Below are 22,230 nucleotides of genomic sequence, written 5' to 3' on the forward strand. Positions count from 1 at the left end.
TTCTGATCATCCATCAGTATTTGTTTGTGAATCTAACAGGTACTGACGCCATGCTGCATACATTTTTCGAGCATGGCCATGATCAGTTGCCACTTTGGAAAACTATATTTTTTACAGTTTACCTTCATCTGAATTATTATATACAGAATATATTTCCTATATAAAAAAATCTGCGATAGTAAGTTATATATACATCTTTTAAGTTGTGACAGACTGCCACCTGCTGGTGGTGACGATTTAGCAAAACATTAGAGGAGCAGACAACATGAGTCTAAAATTATAAAGATTTTGCAAAACTAAAATACTTCAATGATTTGTTCAAAGGGCTGTGAGCTGTAAGTTCAACACTGAGAAGATCTGTGATTGGCTGGGAGATGGCAGATATACTGGAGCTGCGCACAGATGGAAACTCACTCCTGAAGGCGGTTTGGCTCAGACGCTTGAGGCTCACCAGACTCCTGTTGGAAGGAGGTGCATATATCAATGAGAGCAATGAACGTGGAGAGACCCCACTCATGGTGGCCTGCATGTCCTTACACATTGACCAGCAGAGTGTGAGCAAATCAAAGCTGGTGAAATATTTGCTGGACAACCAGGCAGACCCCAACATACAGGACAAGGCAGGTAGGACAGCCCTAATGCACGCCTGCATCCACAAGGCCGGACACGAGGTGGTGGATCACCTGCTGAGCAACGGCGCTGATCCCAGCCTGGAGGACAGGAGCGGTGCCTCCGCGCTGGTCTACGCCATCAACGCAGATGATAAGGAGACACTAAAACTACTTTTGGATGCATGCAAAGCTAAAGGCAAGGAGGTCATCATAATCACCACAGACAAGTCCCCGTCTGGCACCAAGACTACTAAACAGTATCTAAATGTCCCGCCGTCACCAGAGCTGGATGAAAGGTCCTCGCCTGCATACTGCACTTCTCCATCTGACATTGATGTTACTGCATCTCCCACACCTGAGCATGAGCAACAAAATACAGTCTTCAGTTTCCAGACGAAGCTAAAAACCTCTACTTCAGCTGCAAAGCTCTCCAACGGACCCACATCACCAACACGCCGGACTGCGAACCCCAAACGTGCACGTTTGCCTCAGCTGAAGAGGCTGCAGTCAGAGCCTTGGGGGCTGATTGCTCCCTCAGTCTTGGCTGCAGCCGCCGCCCATGAGGAGAGTAAGAAAGCCAGCTCTGACGAGGATGTTGTTGCAGGGGTAAACGGACTCTCTCTGAGTAAAAGGTCAGCTTTATCTCGGCAGAACAGCGTGGACGGGAAGGACAGCTTATTCCCACCGGTGGGTGAACAACCCTGCAAAATGACAACCTCAATATCAGTTCCTCCAACATCCAAAGCGTCATATGAGAGATCTCTGAGCCAGCACCAGCCGCTGGCACGGCGCAGTACTGTGCCCACGGAGCAGGACAGCAGTAGCAGCTGCAGCAGTGGGCTCGCAGGTCTGAGAGACACAATGCATAGGAGACGTCTGGGGAACGATCACTATGACTCAGACTCGCAGCTCTACTCAGACTCTGCCATGTTAGACTCTCCTAAAGTCCCAGTAGAGCGAAGGAAACTAAACACTTCTCCACTAGCGCTGCTGACCAGCTCCAGAGAATCTTTAGACAGCAATGCCAGCCCATCCTCTCCCAGCACAGCACACAGGCGTGCACCCGGCCTCCTGGAGAGGAGAGGCTCGGGCACGCTGCTGCTGGACCACATCTCCCACACCAGGCCTGGCCACCTGCCCCCGCTCAACGTCAACCCGAACCCTCCCATTCCTGATATCGGGGCTAGTAGCAAGCCCTCCTCACCTCTGGCCACAGGTTTTAGATCTTTAGCTCCAGTAGCACCAAACACACCAAAGAGAGGCGGCCTCAAGTCCAAGAAGAAACTTGTGAGAAGGCACTCTATGCAAGTGGAGCAGATGAAACAGCTCTCTGATTTTGAAGAGCTGGCTCATTAGTTAGTGATGGTGTTTATGCAGCACATATTGTAGGAGTTGAAATGTTAACACCATAAATAGTCAGGAAGTACATCCATAGGCTCAGCTGTGTAGACTCGCAGCCATCTAGATGTTGAATAATGTATAATTTGTTTTAAAAAAAGATATATAAATATATTGAAACTGAGCAATATAGATATAGATGATTTCCTCCCTGTGTCACACCCAACCTTAAGGATGATTATCTTTTGACTTTACATCTGATCTGCTGTGTATGTTTTACAGTTTTGAATGTAAATGCCAAGACATGGTACTATTCCTCTGAACTAGCTCTCTTACATGATCATGTAATGTGTAGGAAAAATACAGGGTCCATTTGTAGCCAGCAGGCCACTTGGGTGCACTTTGTGCATATGTAATTAGCACCATTAATGGACTTTCTTTGGAAAAGAAAAACGTGATGCACTTGTCTGAGATGTAGCTTTGAGTAAGATGGAGTTTGACTGTTTGTAGCAAATTTGTACAAAGTGCCTTCAAGAAAAAGAAACCTATAAAAAGAAGAGTGGACAGATACATTTAATGTATTAGGAGCATTTTTAATTCATGGTGATGTAACCAAAATGTGTTTTATTCCAATATTGTTGGTCTCACATGGAACAAAATGAATACACGTGATGTGAGTGAATGAAAAAAATGCCTTAAGAAGCAGGTAAAACAATGGGCTATGTATAACAGCACTTTATTGCCCAGGGGGAAAAAAATGAAAATGTTGCTATTGACAGTGTTACAACAACTTTCAAAGCACAGGTTATTCTCATATGATGAATTCATGTAACGTTGAATGACATTCGAACCCTTAGTCAGCACAGACATTGGTGGAACGTGTCAATTAAAATGTCATTTCACGCTAATGGCAATCAAAACTAAAGATCATACAGCTTCCATGTAACTTACCTGTGAAGCATTGCTTCTGTTTAGGAAAAAAAAACATAACTGAATCCATAGTATTTTTGCAAGTAGTTTGTTGTATAATCTAAATAAATGTCTATCACTTGTGAGCTCGTGCTTTCTGTTTATTTACTCACTGGTCACATTAAGTAGAAGCTCAGCTGTTAGTAGCCACACAGATGCTCATTAGAGAGAGCACCAGTCCTTCCTCGGGCCACTTGGCAGTCCATTCGTACTGTGATGATGATGATCATCATCATCACCGATGTCACTGTGATTATGTCAGACCAACCATAGTGGAGCTCAGACCCCACAGCTTCTTGGCAGCTTCATCATCTAGAGCCTGAGGGGCCACCGTTTTCGGGGCGCAGTCGCTGTAATCAGAGCAGAACTGAGTGTTAAGCACACGACTTGATCCATTCCTACTGTGCTGATTTAGTCACATGAATAAAGTTATTATCATTCAGGATGCAATGATGAATACGGATAGGGATCAAAGGGCAACTTATAATACAGTAATGCTGCAATGTTTTATCCAAGATGATGATAATTGGCACTTGAGAGGCAACTTATTGACATGCTTCCTGTCTATTAGGAGGAAAATATACAACTACCTGCACATTTTATTCCCACAAAACAAGAACCAGTGAATAATTTGTATTTATTTACTCACTTATCAAGAACACTCCACTTATTAGATTTATAGACAACACAGTATAAGAGAGTCTGAGCCTTCACTCAAACGGCCATGTTATTATGTTTGGGAAGATACACCACTAAAGGACAAAGCTAACCTACTTAAGTGCTAAAGTCTAGTTCCAAAGTTGTCTAGATTAATGCTTTCTATATCAACATCAATATCAAATGACCACTGTGCTGTATGTATAATGTGAAAGGGGTTGTTTGTAGGTGCACACCCACAGATAGTTATAACCCAACTAAACAGTCCCCCTCAGCTCTGCAGAGCCTTTTAGTTATTAAATGTTCTGGTTTTCTGGCCCACAGCTCCACTCATAAACTGCTGATGACTGCCAGCTGCTCTCAGGAAAAAAACTCAGATTAACACATCGTACACTACCTGCCCAGCACCAAACTGTAGACCGACAAAGCCAGAGACTATCTGGTAAACATAGTGGAGTCAGCGGAGAGCAAAACAGAGTTAAGAGGAGAGTGAATATTGGACTAACGCTCACCAGGTGACCAGGAACATGAAATCAAAATGAATACTAATGTTACTCCGTGTCTGCTGGATAAATAGGAAACTGCTTGCTGACACACTGTCACCAACATCATCAGATGACAACAGCAATGGTGTGTGTACAGCTTGCTGCCCCCAAGTGGCAAAAACATAATTATTGACACCAGTCAAATTTTCAAGCATGAGCAAACTGTGGAAAGCTCACAGAGGGGGAACAGCAGGGGGTCACAGGCCCACAGCCCTTTTTGCTCTGGAGCTCCAAAGCAGCCACGAATGTAACAGAACATATAGCGATATTGGTGCCAGTGTATCAACAGTGTATCGCAATATATGGGGAAGCTACAGCTACCGTCTACTGACTGACCTGTAGTAGAGTCCACTCTCATTCTGCAGGCTTTCCTCCACAGCGCAGTAGATGGTGGTCTGAGCCCCTTCTGTTGGAGACTTGATGAGGAACATGAGTGGTGTGTATACAACTTTCTTCCACAGGGGCAGTGCGGGCCAGAGGTGTCGGCCGAGCTCAGTCCGGATTACTCCAGGGTGGAGGCTGTATGTTGTTACTCCAGTGCCTGCAAAGGGACAAGATATAAGTCATAATGTGTTCACTTTCTTCACAGGAGCTCACAATAGAAGTGGTTATCTAAGAATAAGCAAACAGTAGAAGTAGCTTTTTCTTTAAAATACTGCATCATGTCTGAGGTGAGATTAAAAAAAAAGGTTTCAGTACCTTGCAGCCTCTGAGCCAGCTCCTTTGTAAAAAGGACATTTGCTAGTTTACTTTGAGCATAGCTTCGCCATGGGTGGTAATCTTTCTCCGAATGTATGTCATCAAAATGTATTTGACCTGTCAAGTGAGAGCAGTGCATGCTCATTCACAGCACAGCATATCATATTAAATTAAACTGAAAGGGCAGCATTCATGAGAGCGAGAGAGAGAGAGAGAGAGAGAGAGAGAGGGAGAGAGAAATCTACACCTGTTGAAGGGAAAAAGAAGAAGAACTGCACCTCTCTCATGAGCTAAACTGGAGACAGTGACGATGCGGCTCGGAGCAGACTTCTTCAGGAGATCCAACAGGCAGTTTGTCAAAAGGAAGTGGCCCAGGTGGTTCACACCAAACTGCATTTCGAAGCCATCTTCAGTCTGCCATTTTGGACATCTCATAATACCTAAAAGTGAGAATGTTGGAGGACACTTGCTGAACACCTCCCACCTGTTTACAGTAAGCTGCACTGTCTCAAAGGTGTTGGAATATGATATATATCGCACCATCGGGGGTAAGATGTGATTTATACATCTACCTGCATTATTGATGAGAACATCCAGCCTCTCTTCACTCGCTAGGACGTCTTTGGCCAGTTGGCGCACCGACTGCAGAGATGCCAGGTCCAATTTTTTGACAATAACATTGTCATTTCCACTCTTCCTCCTCACGTCATCTGCAGCTTTATTACCTCTGTCCATGTCTCTGCAGGCCAGAATGACCCTTGCTCCTGTAACACAGCAGGGAAATCTTGTGCGTTTTAAAATTGAATTAGATACTTGAGAGCTCGAATATAAAACTCAAATAAGTCACTAACCCCTTCTAGCCAGGTCAACAGCAGTTTCTTTGCCAATCCCAGTGTTGCCTCCGGTGATCAAGACAGTCTTTCCATCCAACAAAGCTTTGCTGCGACACACTCCACCTGCCAGCCATTTCTTCACACCGAAAAGCCCTGCTCCTTTAAGACAGTCCTCACAGTTACAGTAAATTAATCTCCTCCAACCATAATACCTCTCCAGCTGACGACTGTTCACTGCAGTTTATTTTGTGCCAAAATATACATTATCAAACATCACATTTGCATGAAAGATGGTTAAAGCTGAACCTGGTTTCAGTTTCTCAAACATAAATATATTTTATTCCTGTTTTTCCATCACTGTAAATAGGGTTTATTAGAAGAAGTTATTTTAAGGAATATCAACATGGGCTCTGAACTTTCTTTCAATATGAAACACTATTGTGGGCTACTCCTACTTCAACTCTGTTTTGTGTGCTCTCACAGGTTCATATTGTGTTCTACTGCACGTGTTCTCACCCAACTTCCTCGACTTGAAGATCCCTTTCTTAAACCTGTCTGTCAAACAAAGAGCATCCAGTCCTACATAAAGCCAAATGACATCCAGCCAATAATCAATGCAAACATCTAAATGCATCAAGTCATTTGTATGATCATGATGAAAGCACACATTTATTTAAAAGCCTCTTTTTAATGACAACCAGCGCAGTGTCTCAGTGAGCTGAGCACTCAGAGTGATCTGGAGCTGCGTCTTTTCCCACTTTAACACAACAGTCACTCCTCCAAACATAAAGTGAGTCTGAGCGTCCGCTCAAATAACAAATCACACATTATCAATTACCTGTCACTGTGACCAGAGCAATAGTTTTAGGATACTGGAGAACAAACGATCTCATCGCTGTGAAGGTCTGCATTGTCCCACAGATCCTGATACTATTTATTAAACCTTTCCCTGTTAAAGTCCAATTACAGCGTCCCGGCTGTATTTCTGTTTACACACTCTAGAAATGCCCTCGATTAGAGCTGAGCTCACACTTCGGCACAGCTACATAACACACAGCCCTCCTCCAGGAAGTACCGCCTCCAGTCGTCCTCTAGAGGAATCCTATTGGCTCTTCTTATTAATCACCTGGTAAACGATATTTAAGAGCGAGAAATAAAAGGTGTGAAACAATATTGAAACAGTCTGCTTGCTTTGTCTTGGAGCGCTTTCATAATAATAATAATAATAATAATAGTAATAATAATAGTAATAATAGTAATAATAGTAATAATAATAAACGTACCACCAGTATTACTATTACTACTAATAATAATAATTAACTTAACATAACACCTTTAATTACGGAAATAGGACTCACAGTCTTTACAAAACAAAGAGAAGTAAAGTTATGAGCAGTTACAAAATAGCAAAAGACATTAAGATACGATAAAATGAGATAAGGTGAGGGAAGTCTTACTTGTTCCCCAGAAGAAAAAATTTGTTTTTGCAGCAATAAAGTTCAAATTGAGGTCGCAGTGGAGATTCTTTATATGATAAAATTGCTGTAAAACTGTCCACAAACCCATAATCTGATATCAAATTCCTCCTAATCCTCCAGCAGAGGTCACTGTTGGCTCATCACACATTGTTGATGTCTTCTCAATGACTCCAGTAGGTGGAGCACATGGTGCACCAGACTATGTTTTTTTTCTGTATCCACAGTTACCAGCCGAGTCTAAGAGCACTGGGAGAGGACTTAATATAGCATCAAATTATATCCTAAACTCCTACGAGTGCCTCGGCTGACTGTACGAGCAGACAAAAGAAGAAATCCAACGACAGCGCCGAGATGACAGTAATAACAGCGTTACACCCTGAGATCTAAAAAGCAGAGCTGCAGCTGAGCAATGTGCTTATTGATGAGTGTCAGATCAATAAATCATCCAGTTTGTCTTAACTTTAAAGCACAATGGAGCAGCCTCCTGTTATGAGTCTGGACTAAATTTAGACGTTTGACCTTGAGGTCTACAGGGTGACATGTGAGAGTGACACTGTGGGGGACAGCTGAGTGTCTGTGAAGGTGGGACACTGTTTACATACCATAAGTGCAAAGGTTAGTGTAGAAAATTCTGAAGATTATGTAATTACTGCCCTCCCCTGTCTGACCTCCATAACCACATCATTGTGTATTACAGACTCTCATTATGAGTGCAGGACAAAACAGCTGACCTTCACTGACCTTCTCTAGAATGTTAGAAACACAACTTGAGGAAAGTTGTCTTTCATACAGCTCAAGACTTTGTATTTTTATAAATAACTGCATTTTTATCAGGCATTTCCATGTCTGCCCTTTTTTTTTAATGCAGGCCCTCTGTTCTCAAACCAAAAAGTACTGTAGGGGTGACCTGGCTCTGTCTCTTACTGGCTCACCGCCAAGTCCGTCATGTGATTGCTGTGCACACTTCCCCGTCTCTCTCCCAGTATGGTAACCCTCCCCTGCTAAAATTAGAGGGCCCTCTGCCGAGACATTTTGGAATGTGACTATCCTGTACCCGTCCTGCAGATGACACGGATCATCATGTCTGTTACTGCAAAAGTAATACACTTGAATAAAATTGAAATGTTAAATAGTGAACAGTTTAGGCACCCTAATAGATTAAATTTACTGTACAGACCTGTTGCATTGAGGTTATGCACATGGTAATAGCCTTTCAAATCATTTACTAACACATACAAATATCTCATTATGATTTCTATAATTATTCACATCATTGTTTTATTAGTATGTTGACTTACACAAATTTCAGGAAACCACTCAATTGTGTTTTTGTCCTTAAAGGACCATTTCCTCCACTAACTCACATCTTTAGTGCTACTTTCCAGCAGTTTGGTGTACTATAAGTTTGCACTTAATCTACATTAAGTTAACAAGTTCTACATCTGCGATACAAAATGTCCTGTTGACTTTGAATATTTATGGAGGAGGTGTAGAGAGTCGAATCCACAATGTAAAAATTGTGGTGATCTAAAATGATTACAGTATCGTAATATTTACATGCTGCAGACATTCAGCAAGTCCTCTGGGAAATGTGCTGGTCTTTTATAGATGCCCTTTTAAAAAGGGACACTTCAGTGGTTTCATATACCAAGCACAGGCTGAGTGGAAACTTTCCAAAGTCTGAAAAAATATATGCTGATGATTTCACCAAGGAGTTCTTACGGGAAATGTATGATCCCATTTCCCCCCATATTTGGAGTTCTTGATCCATACCTGAGTCTAAAAGACAGGATGTCTTTATTTCTGCAGCTACGACTTTGGTTACTCTTTTTCTTGTTCTTTTTCTTCGAGTGCTAACTTTATGGAGGTGGAACAGGCCAGCTAAATCACTGGTGTGTCTGCTTTGAGCTGCACCACATCCATTACACGCCTACAATTTTGTGTCAAATGTCTATATTCCCACAGTGTGTGAGAGTGGCCCAAACCACACAAAAACCTACATTTGTTGTGCAAACAGCAGACAGCGACCTTGATATGGTCACCCTGACAAGAGCAGCTTGGAGAGCACCCTGCTCTGGAGCCAGTGCTGACTAAACGGTGGAGGAGCTGTAGCAGGAGGGCCAGGAGCTGCAGAAAGAGGACCATGGGCTGCAGCAGGAGGACCCAGGAGCTGCAGCGGGAGGACCAGGACATGCAGCAGGAGGACCAAGAGCTGCAGCGGGAGGACCAGGACATGCAGCAGGAGGACCAAGAGCTGCAGCGGGAGGACCAGGACATGCAGCAGGAGGACCCAGGAGCTGCAGCGGGAGGACCAGGACATGCAGCAGGAGGACCCAGGAGCTGCAGAAAGAGGACCAGGGGCTGCAGCAGGAGGACCAAGAGCTGCAGCAGGGGGACCAGGAGCTGCAGTAGAAGGACCAGGACATGCAGCAGGAGGACCAGGAGCTGTAATAGAAAGACCAGGACCTGCAATAGAAGGACCAGGACATGCAGCAGGAGGACCAGGAGCTGTAATAGAAAGACCAGGACCTGCAATAGAAGGACCAGGACATGCAGCAGGAGGACCCAGGAGCTGTAATAGAAAGACCAGGACATGCAGCAGGAGGACCCAGGAGCTGCAGAAGGAGGACCAGGGGCTGCAGAGGAAGGACCAGGGTATGTAGCAGGAGGACCAGGAGCTGCAGAAGAAGAATCCAGGAGCTGCAGAAGGAGGACCAAGACATGCAGCAGGAGGAACCAGGAGCTGCTTGAGACCCTGGGTTCACTGTCGGTCCCTCCTCCGTGTCTGAGTAGCTCTGACGTAGCGCCCAGCGTGTCCCGCCGGGGAGGGCGAGGAGGGCGGTGCTCGCTACACCGCTGCTCACTATATTGCGGAGATCCTCTGAGCGCCCCCTCTTCGCTCTGACTTTCGTCGAGTGTCAACCGCAAAGTGAACCGGGCCGGGGGAAAACATGGCTGGATATCTGAAAGTCCTCAGCTCCCTTTCGAGGTCTGCCGCTGCTTTCTCCAGAAACCCCGCGGTGCTGGCGCCGGCTGCAAACTGCCAGACTTTGCCACAGAGAAACTGTGAGTACAGAGAGACAACAGGGGTCACCCTCAGCATCGTAATGTTGTCTGTTAGCTTTGTGTTCACATGACGGCTTTATTGCTGTTGCTCGGGTTAAATGTGGCGATAAATCGAGCCGCTGTTTGGAGCCGGTAGCGTCGAGCTAACGTTTCGCAGCCATGCTAACGCTAGCCAAGTTGCGTCTGCTGCTAGTCAACTGGGATGCTCTTAATGCTGTGAATGGTTTTTCAATCTCACAGGAAAATATGCTCTAATAGCCCCCGAGTGTCTTAATGGTTGTTTTATGGCCAGCCGAGCGCTGGCTGTTCATTTAACCCGGGGGCGGTAAACGTCGAGAGATCGGGGCCGAGAAAGCGAACCGAGCAGCCGGGGAGCGCTTTCTTTGTCCTCCCCCTCCATCCAAAGTTTGAGGAACAGTTGATGACATCGTGAAGACATTTGGTCAGAAAAAATGAATGAAACGTCAGCGGTGAGATACGAATAAAGTAAACAAATCAGACGGGGCAAGTTCACATCAAGCTTTCCCTCGAAACGACACTTGAATCAAAGAGGACAAAACTGGCATCCGATGAATCAAACATCCTGCATTCTTTTTTTTTAGCTGCATCTGCTGACATTTCATCGTGCATAACAGCGGCTAAAATACAAAAAAAATCAACACTGAAATCAAGCCAGGACAGTTACTCAGATATGTAAGCCGAGCTGCTCTCCAGACATCAAGATATATTAGTGCGACAGTGACTTGGAAAACTTTTGTCAGGTCCAGCAGACGAGGCTCCTCTATGGAGAGTAATGGCTGCCGGTGCTCAGTCTGCCCTACATAACGCTTTCCATCTGGCTTATATTCACTAGTCACTATTTGATTTGCGACTGCACAACCCTGTTCTGCTTGTTACTTGTATGTCTGCTCTGCACGAATTAGATTTTTTATTTGGATCCGTATCAGGAGCGCGACCCAAACTCAGTTGCTTTTTTTGGCTCTGATTTTTCCAGCAGGGATTCAGGTTTATCACGTGGGCTCTGCAGACATCCCAGATTTCATACAGCAGGAATTTGAGTTGCTGTGCTGTGCTGTGGGTACACGTCCTCATGCAAACCAGACTGGCAGCACCGGTCGTTGTTTATACAGGAGTGGGTCAGTTGAAGGGCACTTTGGCTCTTGAGTGTGATCGGAGCAAAATGTCATTGGAGCTGTAGGTGGTGAATGATAGTTTGTGCCACCAGGAATGTCTCAGGTAGATGAAACAACTCTTTAGCTGTGGTGAAAAGGTCCTACAGAACAGTGACAATGCTTTACAGTGTTTTAATTGCAGTCACAAGGTGTACTGTCTTTACTAGCAGGTGTTTGCTGCAACTACATGCCCGATCAAATTTCATAGTGCCCATAAAATTGGCCAACACAGTTTCTTCTTGACCCTTAAGGATAAGTGGTAAAGTTAACAGATGGATGGATGGAAGTGTAAGTCTCCAACTTTAGTCTATAAACTCTGAAGGTTTGCATTTGCCACAACTTCCTCTTTTGGTTTTTTGACGGTTTATTAACTGACCTTCTCACAGACGTCTGCAGTCTTGCCTTCAGCTAGTCATTTGTTTACCTTGCCAATGCCTTTTCTTGGTATAAGATTGAAACTGAAAGGCTTTATGGCTTGCCTCTCCCGTGTTGAAAGTTAACCAGAGAGGACACACAGACAGAGGTTATTCCGGTCATCTTGTCAAGGGACACACTGTTTCAAAGTTAGACTGTTGGCTGCTTGCCCTTGATGTATACACTATACAAGAAGCGCTGAGCACATAGTAAAGATGTCAATATTCAACCTCACAGTTCAGTCTGTAAATGATCTGTAAACACTCTACCTTGTACTAGAAACTGAGTTTTTACAATGGCTAAATACTGAAAGTTTGTTTACTTATTCTTTTATCAGATAATTCCTGGTTAAAATGTTATTTTTTTCACTGCATTCGACTTTTTTATAGCTCTTTGACTTTAGACAGCATTCAGCACTGAGGCTTTTGAGAATGATGATAATGTTAATAGCTAAAAGGCAAAAAGTAAATGACAGATTTGGTTCCAGGGGTGAAACTAAAGCATCACACTGGTACCTTTTTGTCAAAATATTTTGAATGGCAACCATCCTCACCGCAATCATGTATAGGCTGACAATAACTGTTATTGACTTGTTTTTTCTGTTTGTTTTCCATTTGCTTTTGAATTTTGTTTTAAACGGAGACCACTCTTATCAACAGACCCACACTAAGCTATGGATCGGAGTATAATTTCCTGTGCAACTGCCATTTTTCCGTTTTATATGTGGTTGGTTGCATATTTCTACTACTGACTGGCTTCATCTCAAGCTGCCGGTGGGAAAAACTAATCCTGCAGAACAGTCCTCGATGTATGTGCGAATGATGTGGCAGGCAGGCCCACATGACTTTGTTTCAGCTCGCCCTTCAGCGTCCAGTTTGTTGATACATTCAGGAGTTACGTAACCTACTCAGCTCCCTCCTGCGCTCCCCTCCCCCAGCTCTGTGATGGCAGAGCACAGTTTTAGCAGATTTAGGTGATACGAGCCAGAAATTATTCCAAACAGTAGCTGTTAAAGACCTACCCATGGTGTGCTGCATGACCATACCCTATCAATAACTGATATAGATTACAAAGTACGCTGTTTAAATGAACAAAAACCCAGTTCACCTTCTTCGCTCATGAAATGCTTAATTTTTTCCTGATGATAAATATAATAAGATATGTTTAATATCTCTACTGCCAACATGTGCCATGAACAGCACACACAGTACAAGTGATGGTGGGCTGGAAAAGCTGATTTCCATCTTCAATATATATTGATGACCAATAGTGCAGCAGCTAATGGTGATTTTCGTTATTGAATAATCTGCAAATTAGTTTCTTGATTAATCATTTGGTTTATAAAATAGTGAGAAATACTCACTAAAATTTCAGAACCCAATGTTAAATCTTCTAGTAGCTTGTTTGTCCAATCAGCTGTACAAAGCCCCAAAACTATTCAGTTTACTATCCAATTTCACAAAAAGCAAAGGTGCATCCTTGCTGATTGATGAGGCTACTATGAAGTGTTTGGCATTTTTGTCTCAATGATCAACATGGCTGCCGATAATTTTTCTGTCAATGAACTAATTGTTTCAGCTCTAATGACAGAATCTCTATACAGGTCAACATGAAATCTGGGACACTGGGGACAGTAGCTCTGTCCATTTCCTGTTGTGGCGTAACTTCGGTCATCTTGGTGGATACATCAAAAATAAAACTTGGAGACATGATCTACTAGGCCAACATTACAAATTCCCTGAATGAGGCCCAAATGGTTGTTGCTCATTAGGTTAAGAAGTATATGATATCACTCATATGCCAAAGCCCAAACAATAAATGAATAACACCACTGTTCTCAATTACCAGTGCTGGTAACCGATGACCAGTAGAAGAAAACTGAGATAATGCAACTGCTTTGCTGAAAAGATTCTTCGTGGCTGCTGTTAAGTAAGATAAAGGTCATAACTGTCTTTGCCATGAGGTTATTTTCAGTGCGTCATGCTGACCGTGTATCTGTAGTCGGCAGAGCAGAGGCTGTTTTAACAGGTGTTACCAAGGCTTCATGATCCAAACAAGGTCAAATGTCCCTCATCAATGTTGGGTATTCTAAATTATATTAGCATATATAAGGAAATGTTGGTTATTTAACGATCCCACCAGACTTCTTATCCTTACTTGCATTATTGTGGGAAGGCTTTGGTAGCAGTGGGGGAGTATTAACTTGGCTGGGAAATCTGGGAGTCATTTGATCCTCTGCACCCCCCCTCCCCTGTACTTTTCTATTCACTGAGATGGTCCTGCTGGCAGGACTCTCACACACTGAGCCGAGTGAGAGTAGATATGATTAGAGATACTAATCTACGCTGATCCAACTGGAAACCAAAGAGGTTAAGAGACCACTCTCATTGTTGCTGTGAAAATAAAGCGCATTTAGAGTTATTAAAATATAGTTGTTTAAAAGCTTTGAAAAGTGTCATGTTTTTAAGATTAAAATAATACATGAGTATTAAAAAAATCAGTCCCAACAGTTAAAACCACAGACTGTATATTAAAACTAAAACCAATAAAATCCTTTTTTTTAGCAATGATGTAACTGTAAACCTTGAATTTCTATGTCTGGTGAGCCAAATGTGAGTTATAATTAGGGTTGTAACTACAGCTTAAAGGTCCCCCATGGAGTTTTTGGCATGTAGTAGCACTTTGTAGCTGTAATTTTCTAAGCGAGTCCTGGTTTGTTTGTATCACATGCATATATTTGTCAACGCAAGACTTTCAGATTTAGTCGCCAGATTTAGGCTTTTCTGCGGATTGACTGTCTGGGGCAAGTATTAAACATTGCAGATGCCAACATAAGGCAGGCAGGGAGGAAGACTGCCAGCAAGAAAGCATGAATATAAACGCTGCTAGTTGAAAAATACTGTAAAAATGTCCTTTGCAAATGTTTTGTGAGGAACAATCCGTTCAACATGTTTGTCAGGCACAAATAATGCATTTTAGTAAGAACATAATGTAAAAATTTGTTGACACAAAAACTCCACAGAGTACCTTTTTTAAATATCAGTATCTAGATATATATTTATAAGTATTTTTCAGTTCACTAATTAATATTGTGGTCTCTAAGATAAATGTTCATCACAAGTTACCAGATCCTAGAGCAGGGGTGCCTAATACGTCGATCGCAAGCGACCGGTAGATCGCAAAGGTAGTGCTGGTAGATCGCATGACATTAAAAAAAACATAGATTTTAGTCCATCATCTATCATCCCTGTTTAGGACTAAGCAGTTTAGAAAATGAATGAATGTATGTATCCTCCCTATGGCGTTTGCGACTTGATTGACGTACAGGGCGGCCAGTCTGAGATCTCTTCTCTGCTACAGGTCACGGGCAGGGACGTGTGCGGTCAGACGCGCTAGCTACTGCAAAACTCCAGCGAGCGAAGTGACCTAGTTAGCCTTCCAATTTATATCCACTAAAGAAGGGATATTCTGGGATAGGGAATACGATAGGAAGGTATACTTGACTCCATTCAGTGCAAGTCATCAGAGTAAGGTAGTGATAGGCAATATTGATTGTTACATCACTGCTGTCAATTTTTATGTGCAATACCAAGGGTTACATTAGTTGCAGTTATGCAGTGTACGCCAACATATATTGTGTATATATAAAGTATACTAGGTATATATAGAAATAAATATATGTTTAGTATTTTTAAATGTAGGTAGATCATTTTGATCTGGTCATTTTAAAAGTAGCTCGCAAGCCGAAAACGTGTGGACAGGACACCCCTGTCCTAGAGCATCTTCTTGCCACTTGCATTCAGAAAAGTGAACATTCAAAGGTGAAGTTCAAGTCTAGAGCAGCTAAATCCTCTGAGAAGCTGTAGCCAGCAAGTGATATTTTCACTACTTTACTACCCTTCATAGACTGCACGATTAATCAATTGCAAATGAGAAAATAACAGGCTATTCAATTGATGATTGTAATAACTGTTAGTTGCCTGAGGTACATATTGTTTCTGGTAAATGTAAAGGAAACAGGAAATAGAAAACACTGGTGCTTCTCCTCTGCAGATAGTCCGAAAACAGGAAACTACTTTGAGTGGGGGAAAGAACTGCGAGATCTTGTGTTTATGGTTGTTGCTCAGTCTTTGAGCCTTTCAATAAATAAGCACTTAGGTGTGAATGAAAAGCTGGCTTTACTTGAGCCCTTCTGTATGTGTGATTGACAGATGCCGACAAACGCATCAAAGTGGCTCAGCCGGTGGTGGAGATGGACGGAGACGAGATGACCAGGATCATCTGGGAGTTCATCAAGGAGAAGGTGATACAGTGGCATCCAGGGGCAGAGGGGTAAACGCACTAAACACTGGTGTGAGTCTCAGAGGACAACATGGCCACGCTGTTTGACTCGTCTATTTTTATATCAGACACGTGGATTGTGAGGGGAGGGTTATGTGGAAGATTATGTATGCATGATGTGGGGGAGGGCCCTCTGTGAGGTTTCATTCAGTCACTGGCTGATTGCCTCCGCAGAGAGCATCTGGTGTGTTGGCTCAGAAGGAAAACACAGACGCAGGAGATAAAATCCCTGAATGTTTTCTGTTGAGTCGTATTGTGTCAAAAATTAAACTTGTAATTACATAATTCATGCAATCATACAATACTTAAAACACTAGCTTTGCATTGTACACTTTGCAAATTATGTTTCTTAAGCTGATTTTTCAGGTTTTTTGTTATTTATATTTTTGATACCTTCAGAGCCACAACCTCAGTTTAATGTCCCGTGTTAAGAATCTCAGTGATCCCAGAATACATTGCATGAAAGGATATTTTTTTATTAGGAACTCTGGAAATCAGACTGGATATAGTTTTCTGGGCAGCAAACCAGGGTTGTCAGACCAATTAGTAGATGATAATTAGTTTTTTTTCTGTGTTGTCCTTTTTTTTAGCTCATCCTGAGCAATGTTGATGTTGAGCTGAAGTATTATGACCTGGGTCTGCCATACCGTGACCAGACTGACGACCAGGTCACCATCGACTCTGCCCTGGCTACTAAGAAGTACAGTGTGGCGGTTAAGTGTGCCACTATCACGCCCGATGAAGCCAGAGTGGAAGGTTTGGAAAACTTCTTCGATAACCTACCAGATGTCTAATTACAGAGCAGTTTAGGACTAAATGATGTATTAATGCACAGATGTTTGGTCTTCTCCTGTTCACAAACAGCAGTATTTACAATGAACATGCTGCATTTTTAATCACTGAAGTTAACATGTAGGGTGATTTAAGAAACATCTGACCTGTTGTTTGTAGGTCTGTGGTATATTTTCTGTCTCGCTATAATTTCTGTGTTTGTTTGTTTTTTAATGTTTAGAGTTTAGCCTGAAGAAGATGTGGAAGAGCCCCAATGGAACCATCAGGAACATCCTGGGCGGCACCGTCTTCCGCGAGCCAATCATCTGCAAGAACATTCCCAGGCTTGTTCCAGGCTGGACACAGGCCATCACCATCGGCAGACACGCGTTTGGTGATCAGGTGAGTCTCCTCTAAAATGCATTCAAAAATATAGCAACTCAATTTACAACAACAGATTTCTTGAGGTCAATGACATTTGCTGTCTTTGTTCTACAGTACAGAGCAACAGACTTTGTTGTGGATCAGCCTGGAAAATTCAAGATCATCTTCTCTCCTGCTGACGGTAGTGCCGGCAAGGAATGGGAGGTCTATGACTTCCCTGCTGGTGGCTGTGGAATGGGCATGTACAACACAGATGAGGTGAGTTTACATTTATATTCAAAGGATAAAACCAGGGATGTAGGTTTTTATTATTGTCAGCAAATGCCATTTTAAAAAAAACAAAAAAAACAAATGGCAACAATGCATTAATCTCTCTCAAACAATAGTTTTCTCACCACTCTACTCGTGTGTGCACCTGTTTGGTGCTACTGAAGTTGAAAATCTTGAAAAATACGTTAGGAATAAACCCTTAAGGCTAAATTATTCCCTTAAAACAGCTGTGCACTGTAGTATTAGCAAATGTTACGCAAACGGGAGTAAATGGTCTGAGGTTATATTCTGCTGCAGGGCATGGCAGCAGGACAGTGTACGTGCGATCAACATGAATCATTACTACGTTATGGTTTCAGCACTCTGTTCATTATAATGAATGAACACGTCACACTGGCTCATTGACGGCTTTTAATAGTTTGTGGATAACAATAGTGGTCAGAAAATAGTTGTTAGTAGGGTAGTAATTAATTGTTGTTTTTTTTAAATGGGATTTGTCGACTTTTAAAACACAAGATTTCCTTATCCAAAAGTTTTGTATGATTGTGTCACAAAAGCCACTCTCTGGGCAAAAGTCTGTTTGCTTGCTAATAAAATGCATCATTATAGTAGTCAGCTTCAGAACTTACGTGGGACCTTTTCTTTGTATTTGTTGCTTTGAAAAGGTTCCTGTATCAGTGAAATGAATATAGAATAATGAAAATTTCTTTAATTCTTGCCAGCAGTTTCAGTTTCCACACTAACTTCTTCCCATTTAAGCATACAGATTGTTGGTATTTATCCCTCATGTTTGTGTGAGATCACAATACCCAGACTTTGAATTTTCTAACTCTTTCATGCTTTAAAAGAACCTGATGGTCTGTTGCCTTCTGCCAAAGGTTTTTTGTAGAATTGACACAGCAGTTGTATCAGTAGACTGACCTCTTTTTAACCTGCCCCGCTACTGTTTTGTTTACCTTCATCAGCACGGGTCTGTTTGATTTAACAACATCAGAGGTCATAGTAGATGACTTCCAACTTGTCAAGGAGAAAGTTGTTAACCTCTGCACTGCTGATAAAATGCTACAGCAGTCATGAACTGTTTGTATTGCTCAGTCTATTACAGGCTTCGCACACAGCTGCTTCCAGTATGCTATTGGCAAGAAGTGGCCACTGTACATGAGCACAAAGAACACCATTCTCAAAGCCTATGATGGCAGATTTAAAGACATCTTTCAGGATATCTTTGAAAAGTGAGTGTCTTTCTGTTTGTTTTATGCACAAATAGACACATGTATTTTGAATTTAGTTCCCTTCATGCACAATGTCATTGGTAAAGCAGTGCCCAGTAGATGCTAAACTAAATAAATGTGTTTTTGTTTTTTTAATTTATATTCATTATGTACAAAATGCTAGCAATAATTAGGATTTGGTAAAAAAGACAACCTTTTCACTTAAATGATGTACAGGTAGTAAAAAAAAATGCAATGCAATGAGTAACTCAAGTTTATTGTGATATTTGTGCTTCCTACAGGCACTACAAGCCTGAGTTTGACAAACTGAAGATCTGGTATGAGCACAGGCTTATTGATGATATGGTTGCCCAAGTGCTGAAATCTTCTGGAGCCTTTGTGTGGGCTTGCAAGAACTATGATGGAGATGTTCAGTCTGATATCCTCGCACAGGGTAAGATGTTCGGAAAGCAGCACAACTACTGCTGCTTCTTGGGGGAATAATGCCATTACGAAACACTGAAACCTATAAGCAGCTGAGATGTTTGCTGATGTTTTGAGCAATAGTTGTGTCAAAGAAGGATTTGTGCATTCTGTGCTGTTTCCTCTTTTAGGCTTCGGCTCTCTGGGATTGATGACCTCAGTTCTTGTGTGCCCCGACGGCAAGACTATTGAGGCGGAGGCTGCCCACGGCACTGTGACTAGGCACTATCGCGAGCATCAGAAGGTCAGAAACCATCTTTATCCATCTTAGGACTGTGTTGGAATGCATTTCAACCAGGCAGTGAAACTGGGGTGCCAAATGTTGGCCTTGCAAACAGACTGTGTAATCTGTGGAGTTATACTGCCACCGTGTGGTCAAAACTGAGAATGAGAAGAATGCTTGCATGCCCAAACCCAGTGTATGTGTGATGATTTCCATTCACTATAATTAAAAACATTATTTCAAAACATTATCCTCAACTGTACTTTCAGGGAAGGCCGACCAGCACCAACCCCATCGCCAGCATTTTTGCCTGGACCAGAGGCCTGGAGCACCGCGGCAAACTTGATGGCAACCCCGACCTCATTCAGTAAGACGTTTAAAATGTGTAGAAACCTGCTGCCTCTGGGATGAAACAAGCATGTCCTAAATGTCTCCGTTCATCTGCAGGTTCTCCCAGACTCTGGAGAGAGTATGTGTCGAGACTGTTGAGAGCGGTACGATGACCAAGGACCTTGCAGGCTGCATCCACGGCCTGTCCAAGTAAGTTCACTTCAGTTTTACGATGCAGTATCAGTTTCGATGTAGCTCTAACCACTCGCACTTGTGAAAGTAATCATGATAAATTCTTGATATTCATTTCATTAGATATACCTAGTTTTTGCTCCTAGTAGTCATTTTGTCTCGATCAGTTCTTCATTGATGCAACATGTTGCTGGTAATATCCGACCGGGATCTTTGCCCACACAGTGTCATACAACACTTCCACGATGACACGTCCTCAACACACCGAGTCTGAACGGTGCCATCCGTGAATCAAATATTTATGTCTGAATCATAACAAACGTAAATAACCTTGAGGTACTGAACGGTCACATAAACATGTTTTACCTGTGAGGTTTCTGAAGGTGTAAAGTAGGGCTCTGACCCAGAAACCACTAAAAGTAAGGAAAGCGTGTCTTATTTATGGACCATCACATCAATAATATGTAGAATAAAAGGGTGCAGCTATTGTGATTTTAAGGATCTTGGTTGCAGAGAGCAAACGTGAATTTAAGGAAAGAAAGACCAGGAGCGTTTCATGTAACCCACAAGGGCAGATTCAGTGCAGCCCATAAACAATTGTTTAATGAATTTGGAAGAAAAATATTCTTCAACTCTTGAAATAATTTGAGGCAAAATATCAAACAAACCACTGCTCCAGCATCTCTGGAGGATGTGCTGCTTTCCCTTTTCTATATCATATTCATTTGAGCACCTTTTTGTGGTTTTGATTCCTACTCAATTTGAATATTTCACCTTGAGCTATGGGAGATCAAAATGGCCTTTTTAATAAAAAAAAAAAAAGTATTTTCTTGCCCAAACAATTTGAGAAAATCTGCAAATTAATCCTACAACATACAAAGTAATAGCTGCACCCCTAATTTGAAATTTGTATCCATTTAGTCCATTGAGCATCTTTTGAGACATTGAGCTTGTCATGACAATGAACAATGAATGTTTGGTGCTTGTCAATGGTAGACTTCCTTCTTCTAACTTTGAAAATATTCCCTTTTGATTAAACTACCACCACCAGTCTGAAACACTGATATAAAATAGGCTGTTATTTAGCTGGATTCTGACCTGCCAGCATGTAGTACAAGTTTGGAACTCAAAACCCAAAACTTAGCTCCTCTTGTTTTTTGTTGACTGAGCTTAAGCCAGTATGGTCCTCTGTGGCCCATAGGTGCAAGGCTCCATTTCTGTTCATCAAATGTACATGAATGATGATGGACAGACTACGCATGCATTGTGCGATTGTCCCTCTAGACCCAGTTGACAGATTTTCTAAACATTTTACACATTGGTTGTGGCTGTATGCGCTGTCTTGTTCACCAGCTTGTTTCTGCACATAACTGGTACCTGAACTAGATCAGCTAGCAGTTGCATTGGCTCAGCCACTAGTTTGAACACATCTTGCCTTTTTCTTTTTTTAAGTGTCTTTCATCCATTTGCTCAAACGTCTGCCATTGATTACTTGCTATGGTTTTTCCATTAAAGGCACAGTTCTCAGCAAACAAGAGATACACACAAATACAGGAGGACAGCCATTTTTAAATGCCATGTAGTATCAAGTCCTACTAATACCTAAGGAATAATGATAAGATTTACAATGGTGATGCTGTTAGACTACTACTACTATTGCCATTATTGTGATAATAATGGGTACTGAGTTGTGTGGTATTCAGTGTTCTGATCTGCTGTATTGTCTTGCCTTTTTAGCGTCAAGCTGAATGAGCACTACGTCAATACTACAGACTTCCTTGACGCCATCAAGACAAATCTGGATAAAGCCCTTGGCAAGTGAAGGACTTGAAAAAATATAGTTAGCCTGGAGATGGCGATGTCACTCATCTGTTTTTGTACCTCATTTTTAACTTAAAAGGTCAACAAATCCACTTAACTGAAGTAAAAAGTACTGTTTGTAGGATACTGTAGTCTTCTAGATTATTAAATGGTCGACAGCTGTCCTTCCACCTATGCCTCTCTAACTATGTGTCCCACTATTTGCAAGGTTTTATTTTTGTAATGTGAAGTACTGTATTCAATACTGTGTAATGCCTTGGGCAGGACTGAAGCCTGTGTCAAACATATTTGCCAATAAATCCCTTGTTTGACCCATTACTGGGCTTTTTCTTTGTTTTTGTTTTTTTATTGAAGTGTTTTAAAACAAACAAAGATCAAACGCATTTTAAAGGTAAATAAATTTATTATTTTACAGTATTGTC

The 22,230-nt window shown here is 42.2% G+C and overlaps 3 protein-coding genes across 3 annotated transcripts; 2 read left to right on the top strand and 1 right to left on the bottom strand.

Annotated features, from left to right (window-relative positions):
* The first annotated feature begins 374 nt into the window (after window positions 1-374).
* ankrd34c (ankyrin repeat domain 34C) lies at window positions 375-1,967 on the top strand. The gene has a single exon (XM_070831405.1). The coding sequence runs from the start codon at window positions 375-377 to the stop codon at window positions 1,965-1,967; it is 1,593 nt and encodes a 530-aa protein (XP_070687506.1).
* Window positions 1,968-2,556: 589 nt separating this feature from the next.
* Window positions 2,557-6,804, bottom strand: LOC139200914 (retinol dehydrogenase 13-like). Its single transcript, XM_070830093.1, has 7 exons — window positions 6,491-6,804; window positions 5,671-5,811; window positions 5,392-5,583; window positions 5,098-5,259; window positions 4,820-4,936; window positions 4,457-4,661; window positions 2,557-3,268 (listed from the first exon to the last, which is right to left on the bottom strand). The coding sequence occupies exons 1-7, from the start codon at window positions 6,561-6,563 to the stop codon at window positions 3,172-3,174; spliced, it is 987 nt and encodes a 328-aa protein (XP_070686194.1). The 5' UTR covers window positions 6,564-6,804; the 3' UTR covers window positions 2,557-3,171.
* A 3,206-nt stretch (window positions 6,805-10,010) lies between these two features.
* Window positions 10,011-22,126, top strand: idh2 (isocitrate dehydrogenase (NADP(+)) 2). Its single transcript, XM_070830566.1, has 11 exons — window positions 10,011-10,196; window positions 15,994-16,085; window positions 16,714-16,879; window positions 17,136-17,296; window positions 17,393-17,536; window positions 18,644-18,780; window positions 19,062-19,213; window positions 19,374-19,486; window positions 19,735-19,832; window positions 19,913-20,005; window positions 21,725-22,126. Exons 1-11 carry the CDS (start codon window positions 10,082-10,084, stop codon window positions 21,807-21,809), a joined length of 1,356 nt encoding a protein of 451 aa, XP_070686667.1. The 5' UTR covers window positions 10,011-10,081; the 3' UTR covers window positions 21,810-22,126.
* Window positions 22,127-22,230: the final 104 nt, after the last annotated feature.

The sequence above is a fragment of the Pempheris klunzingeri genome, chromosome 5, assembly GCF_042242105.1.
Source record: "Pempheris klunzingeri isolate RE-2024b chromosome 5, fPemKlu1.hap1, whole genome shotgun sequence".
Classification (NCBI taxonomy): Eukaryota; Metazoa; Chordata; class Actinopteri; order Acropomatiformes; family Pempheridae; genus Pempheris; species Pempheris klunzingeri.

Bases quoted from the DNA above. Each gene is read 5' to 3' on its own strand.
- idh2 (XM_070830566.1), top strand. From the start codon at position 10,082: ATGGCTGGATATCTGAAAGTCCTCAGCTCCCTTTCGAGGTCTGCCGCT. The intron at 17,297-17,392 runs GTGAGTCTCCTC...TTTGTTCTACAG, and splicing joins GACACGCGTTTGGTGATCAG to TACAGAGCAACAGACTTTGT. The intron at 18,781-19,061 runs GTGAGTGTCTTT...TGCTTCCTACAG, and splicing joins TTTCAGGATATCTTTGAAAA to GCACTACAAGCCTGAGTTTG.
- ankrd34c (XM_070831405.1), top strand. From the start codon at position 375: ATGGCAGATATACTGGAGCTGCGCACAGATGGAAACTCACTCCTGAAG.
- LOC139200914 (XM_070830093.1), bottom strand. From the start codon at position 6,563: ATGCAGACCTTCACAGCGATGAGATCGTTTGTTCTCCAGTATCCTAAA. The intron at 5,260-5,391 runs GTAGATGTATAA...TCTCACTTTTAG, and splicing joins TGTTCTCATCAATAATGCAG to GTATTATGAGATGTCCAAAA. The intron at 3,269-4,456 runs GTCAGTCAGTAG...CTCTGATTACAG, and splicing joins GAGAGTGGACTCTACTACAG to CGACTGCGCCCCGAAAACGG.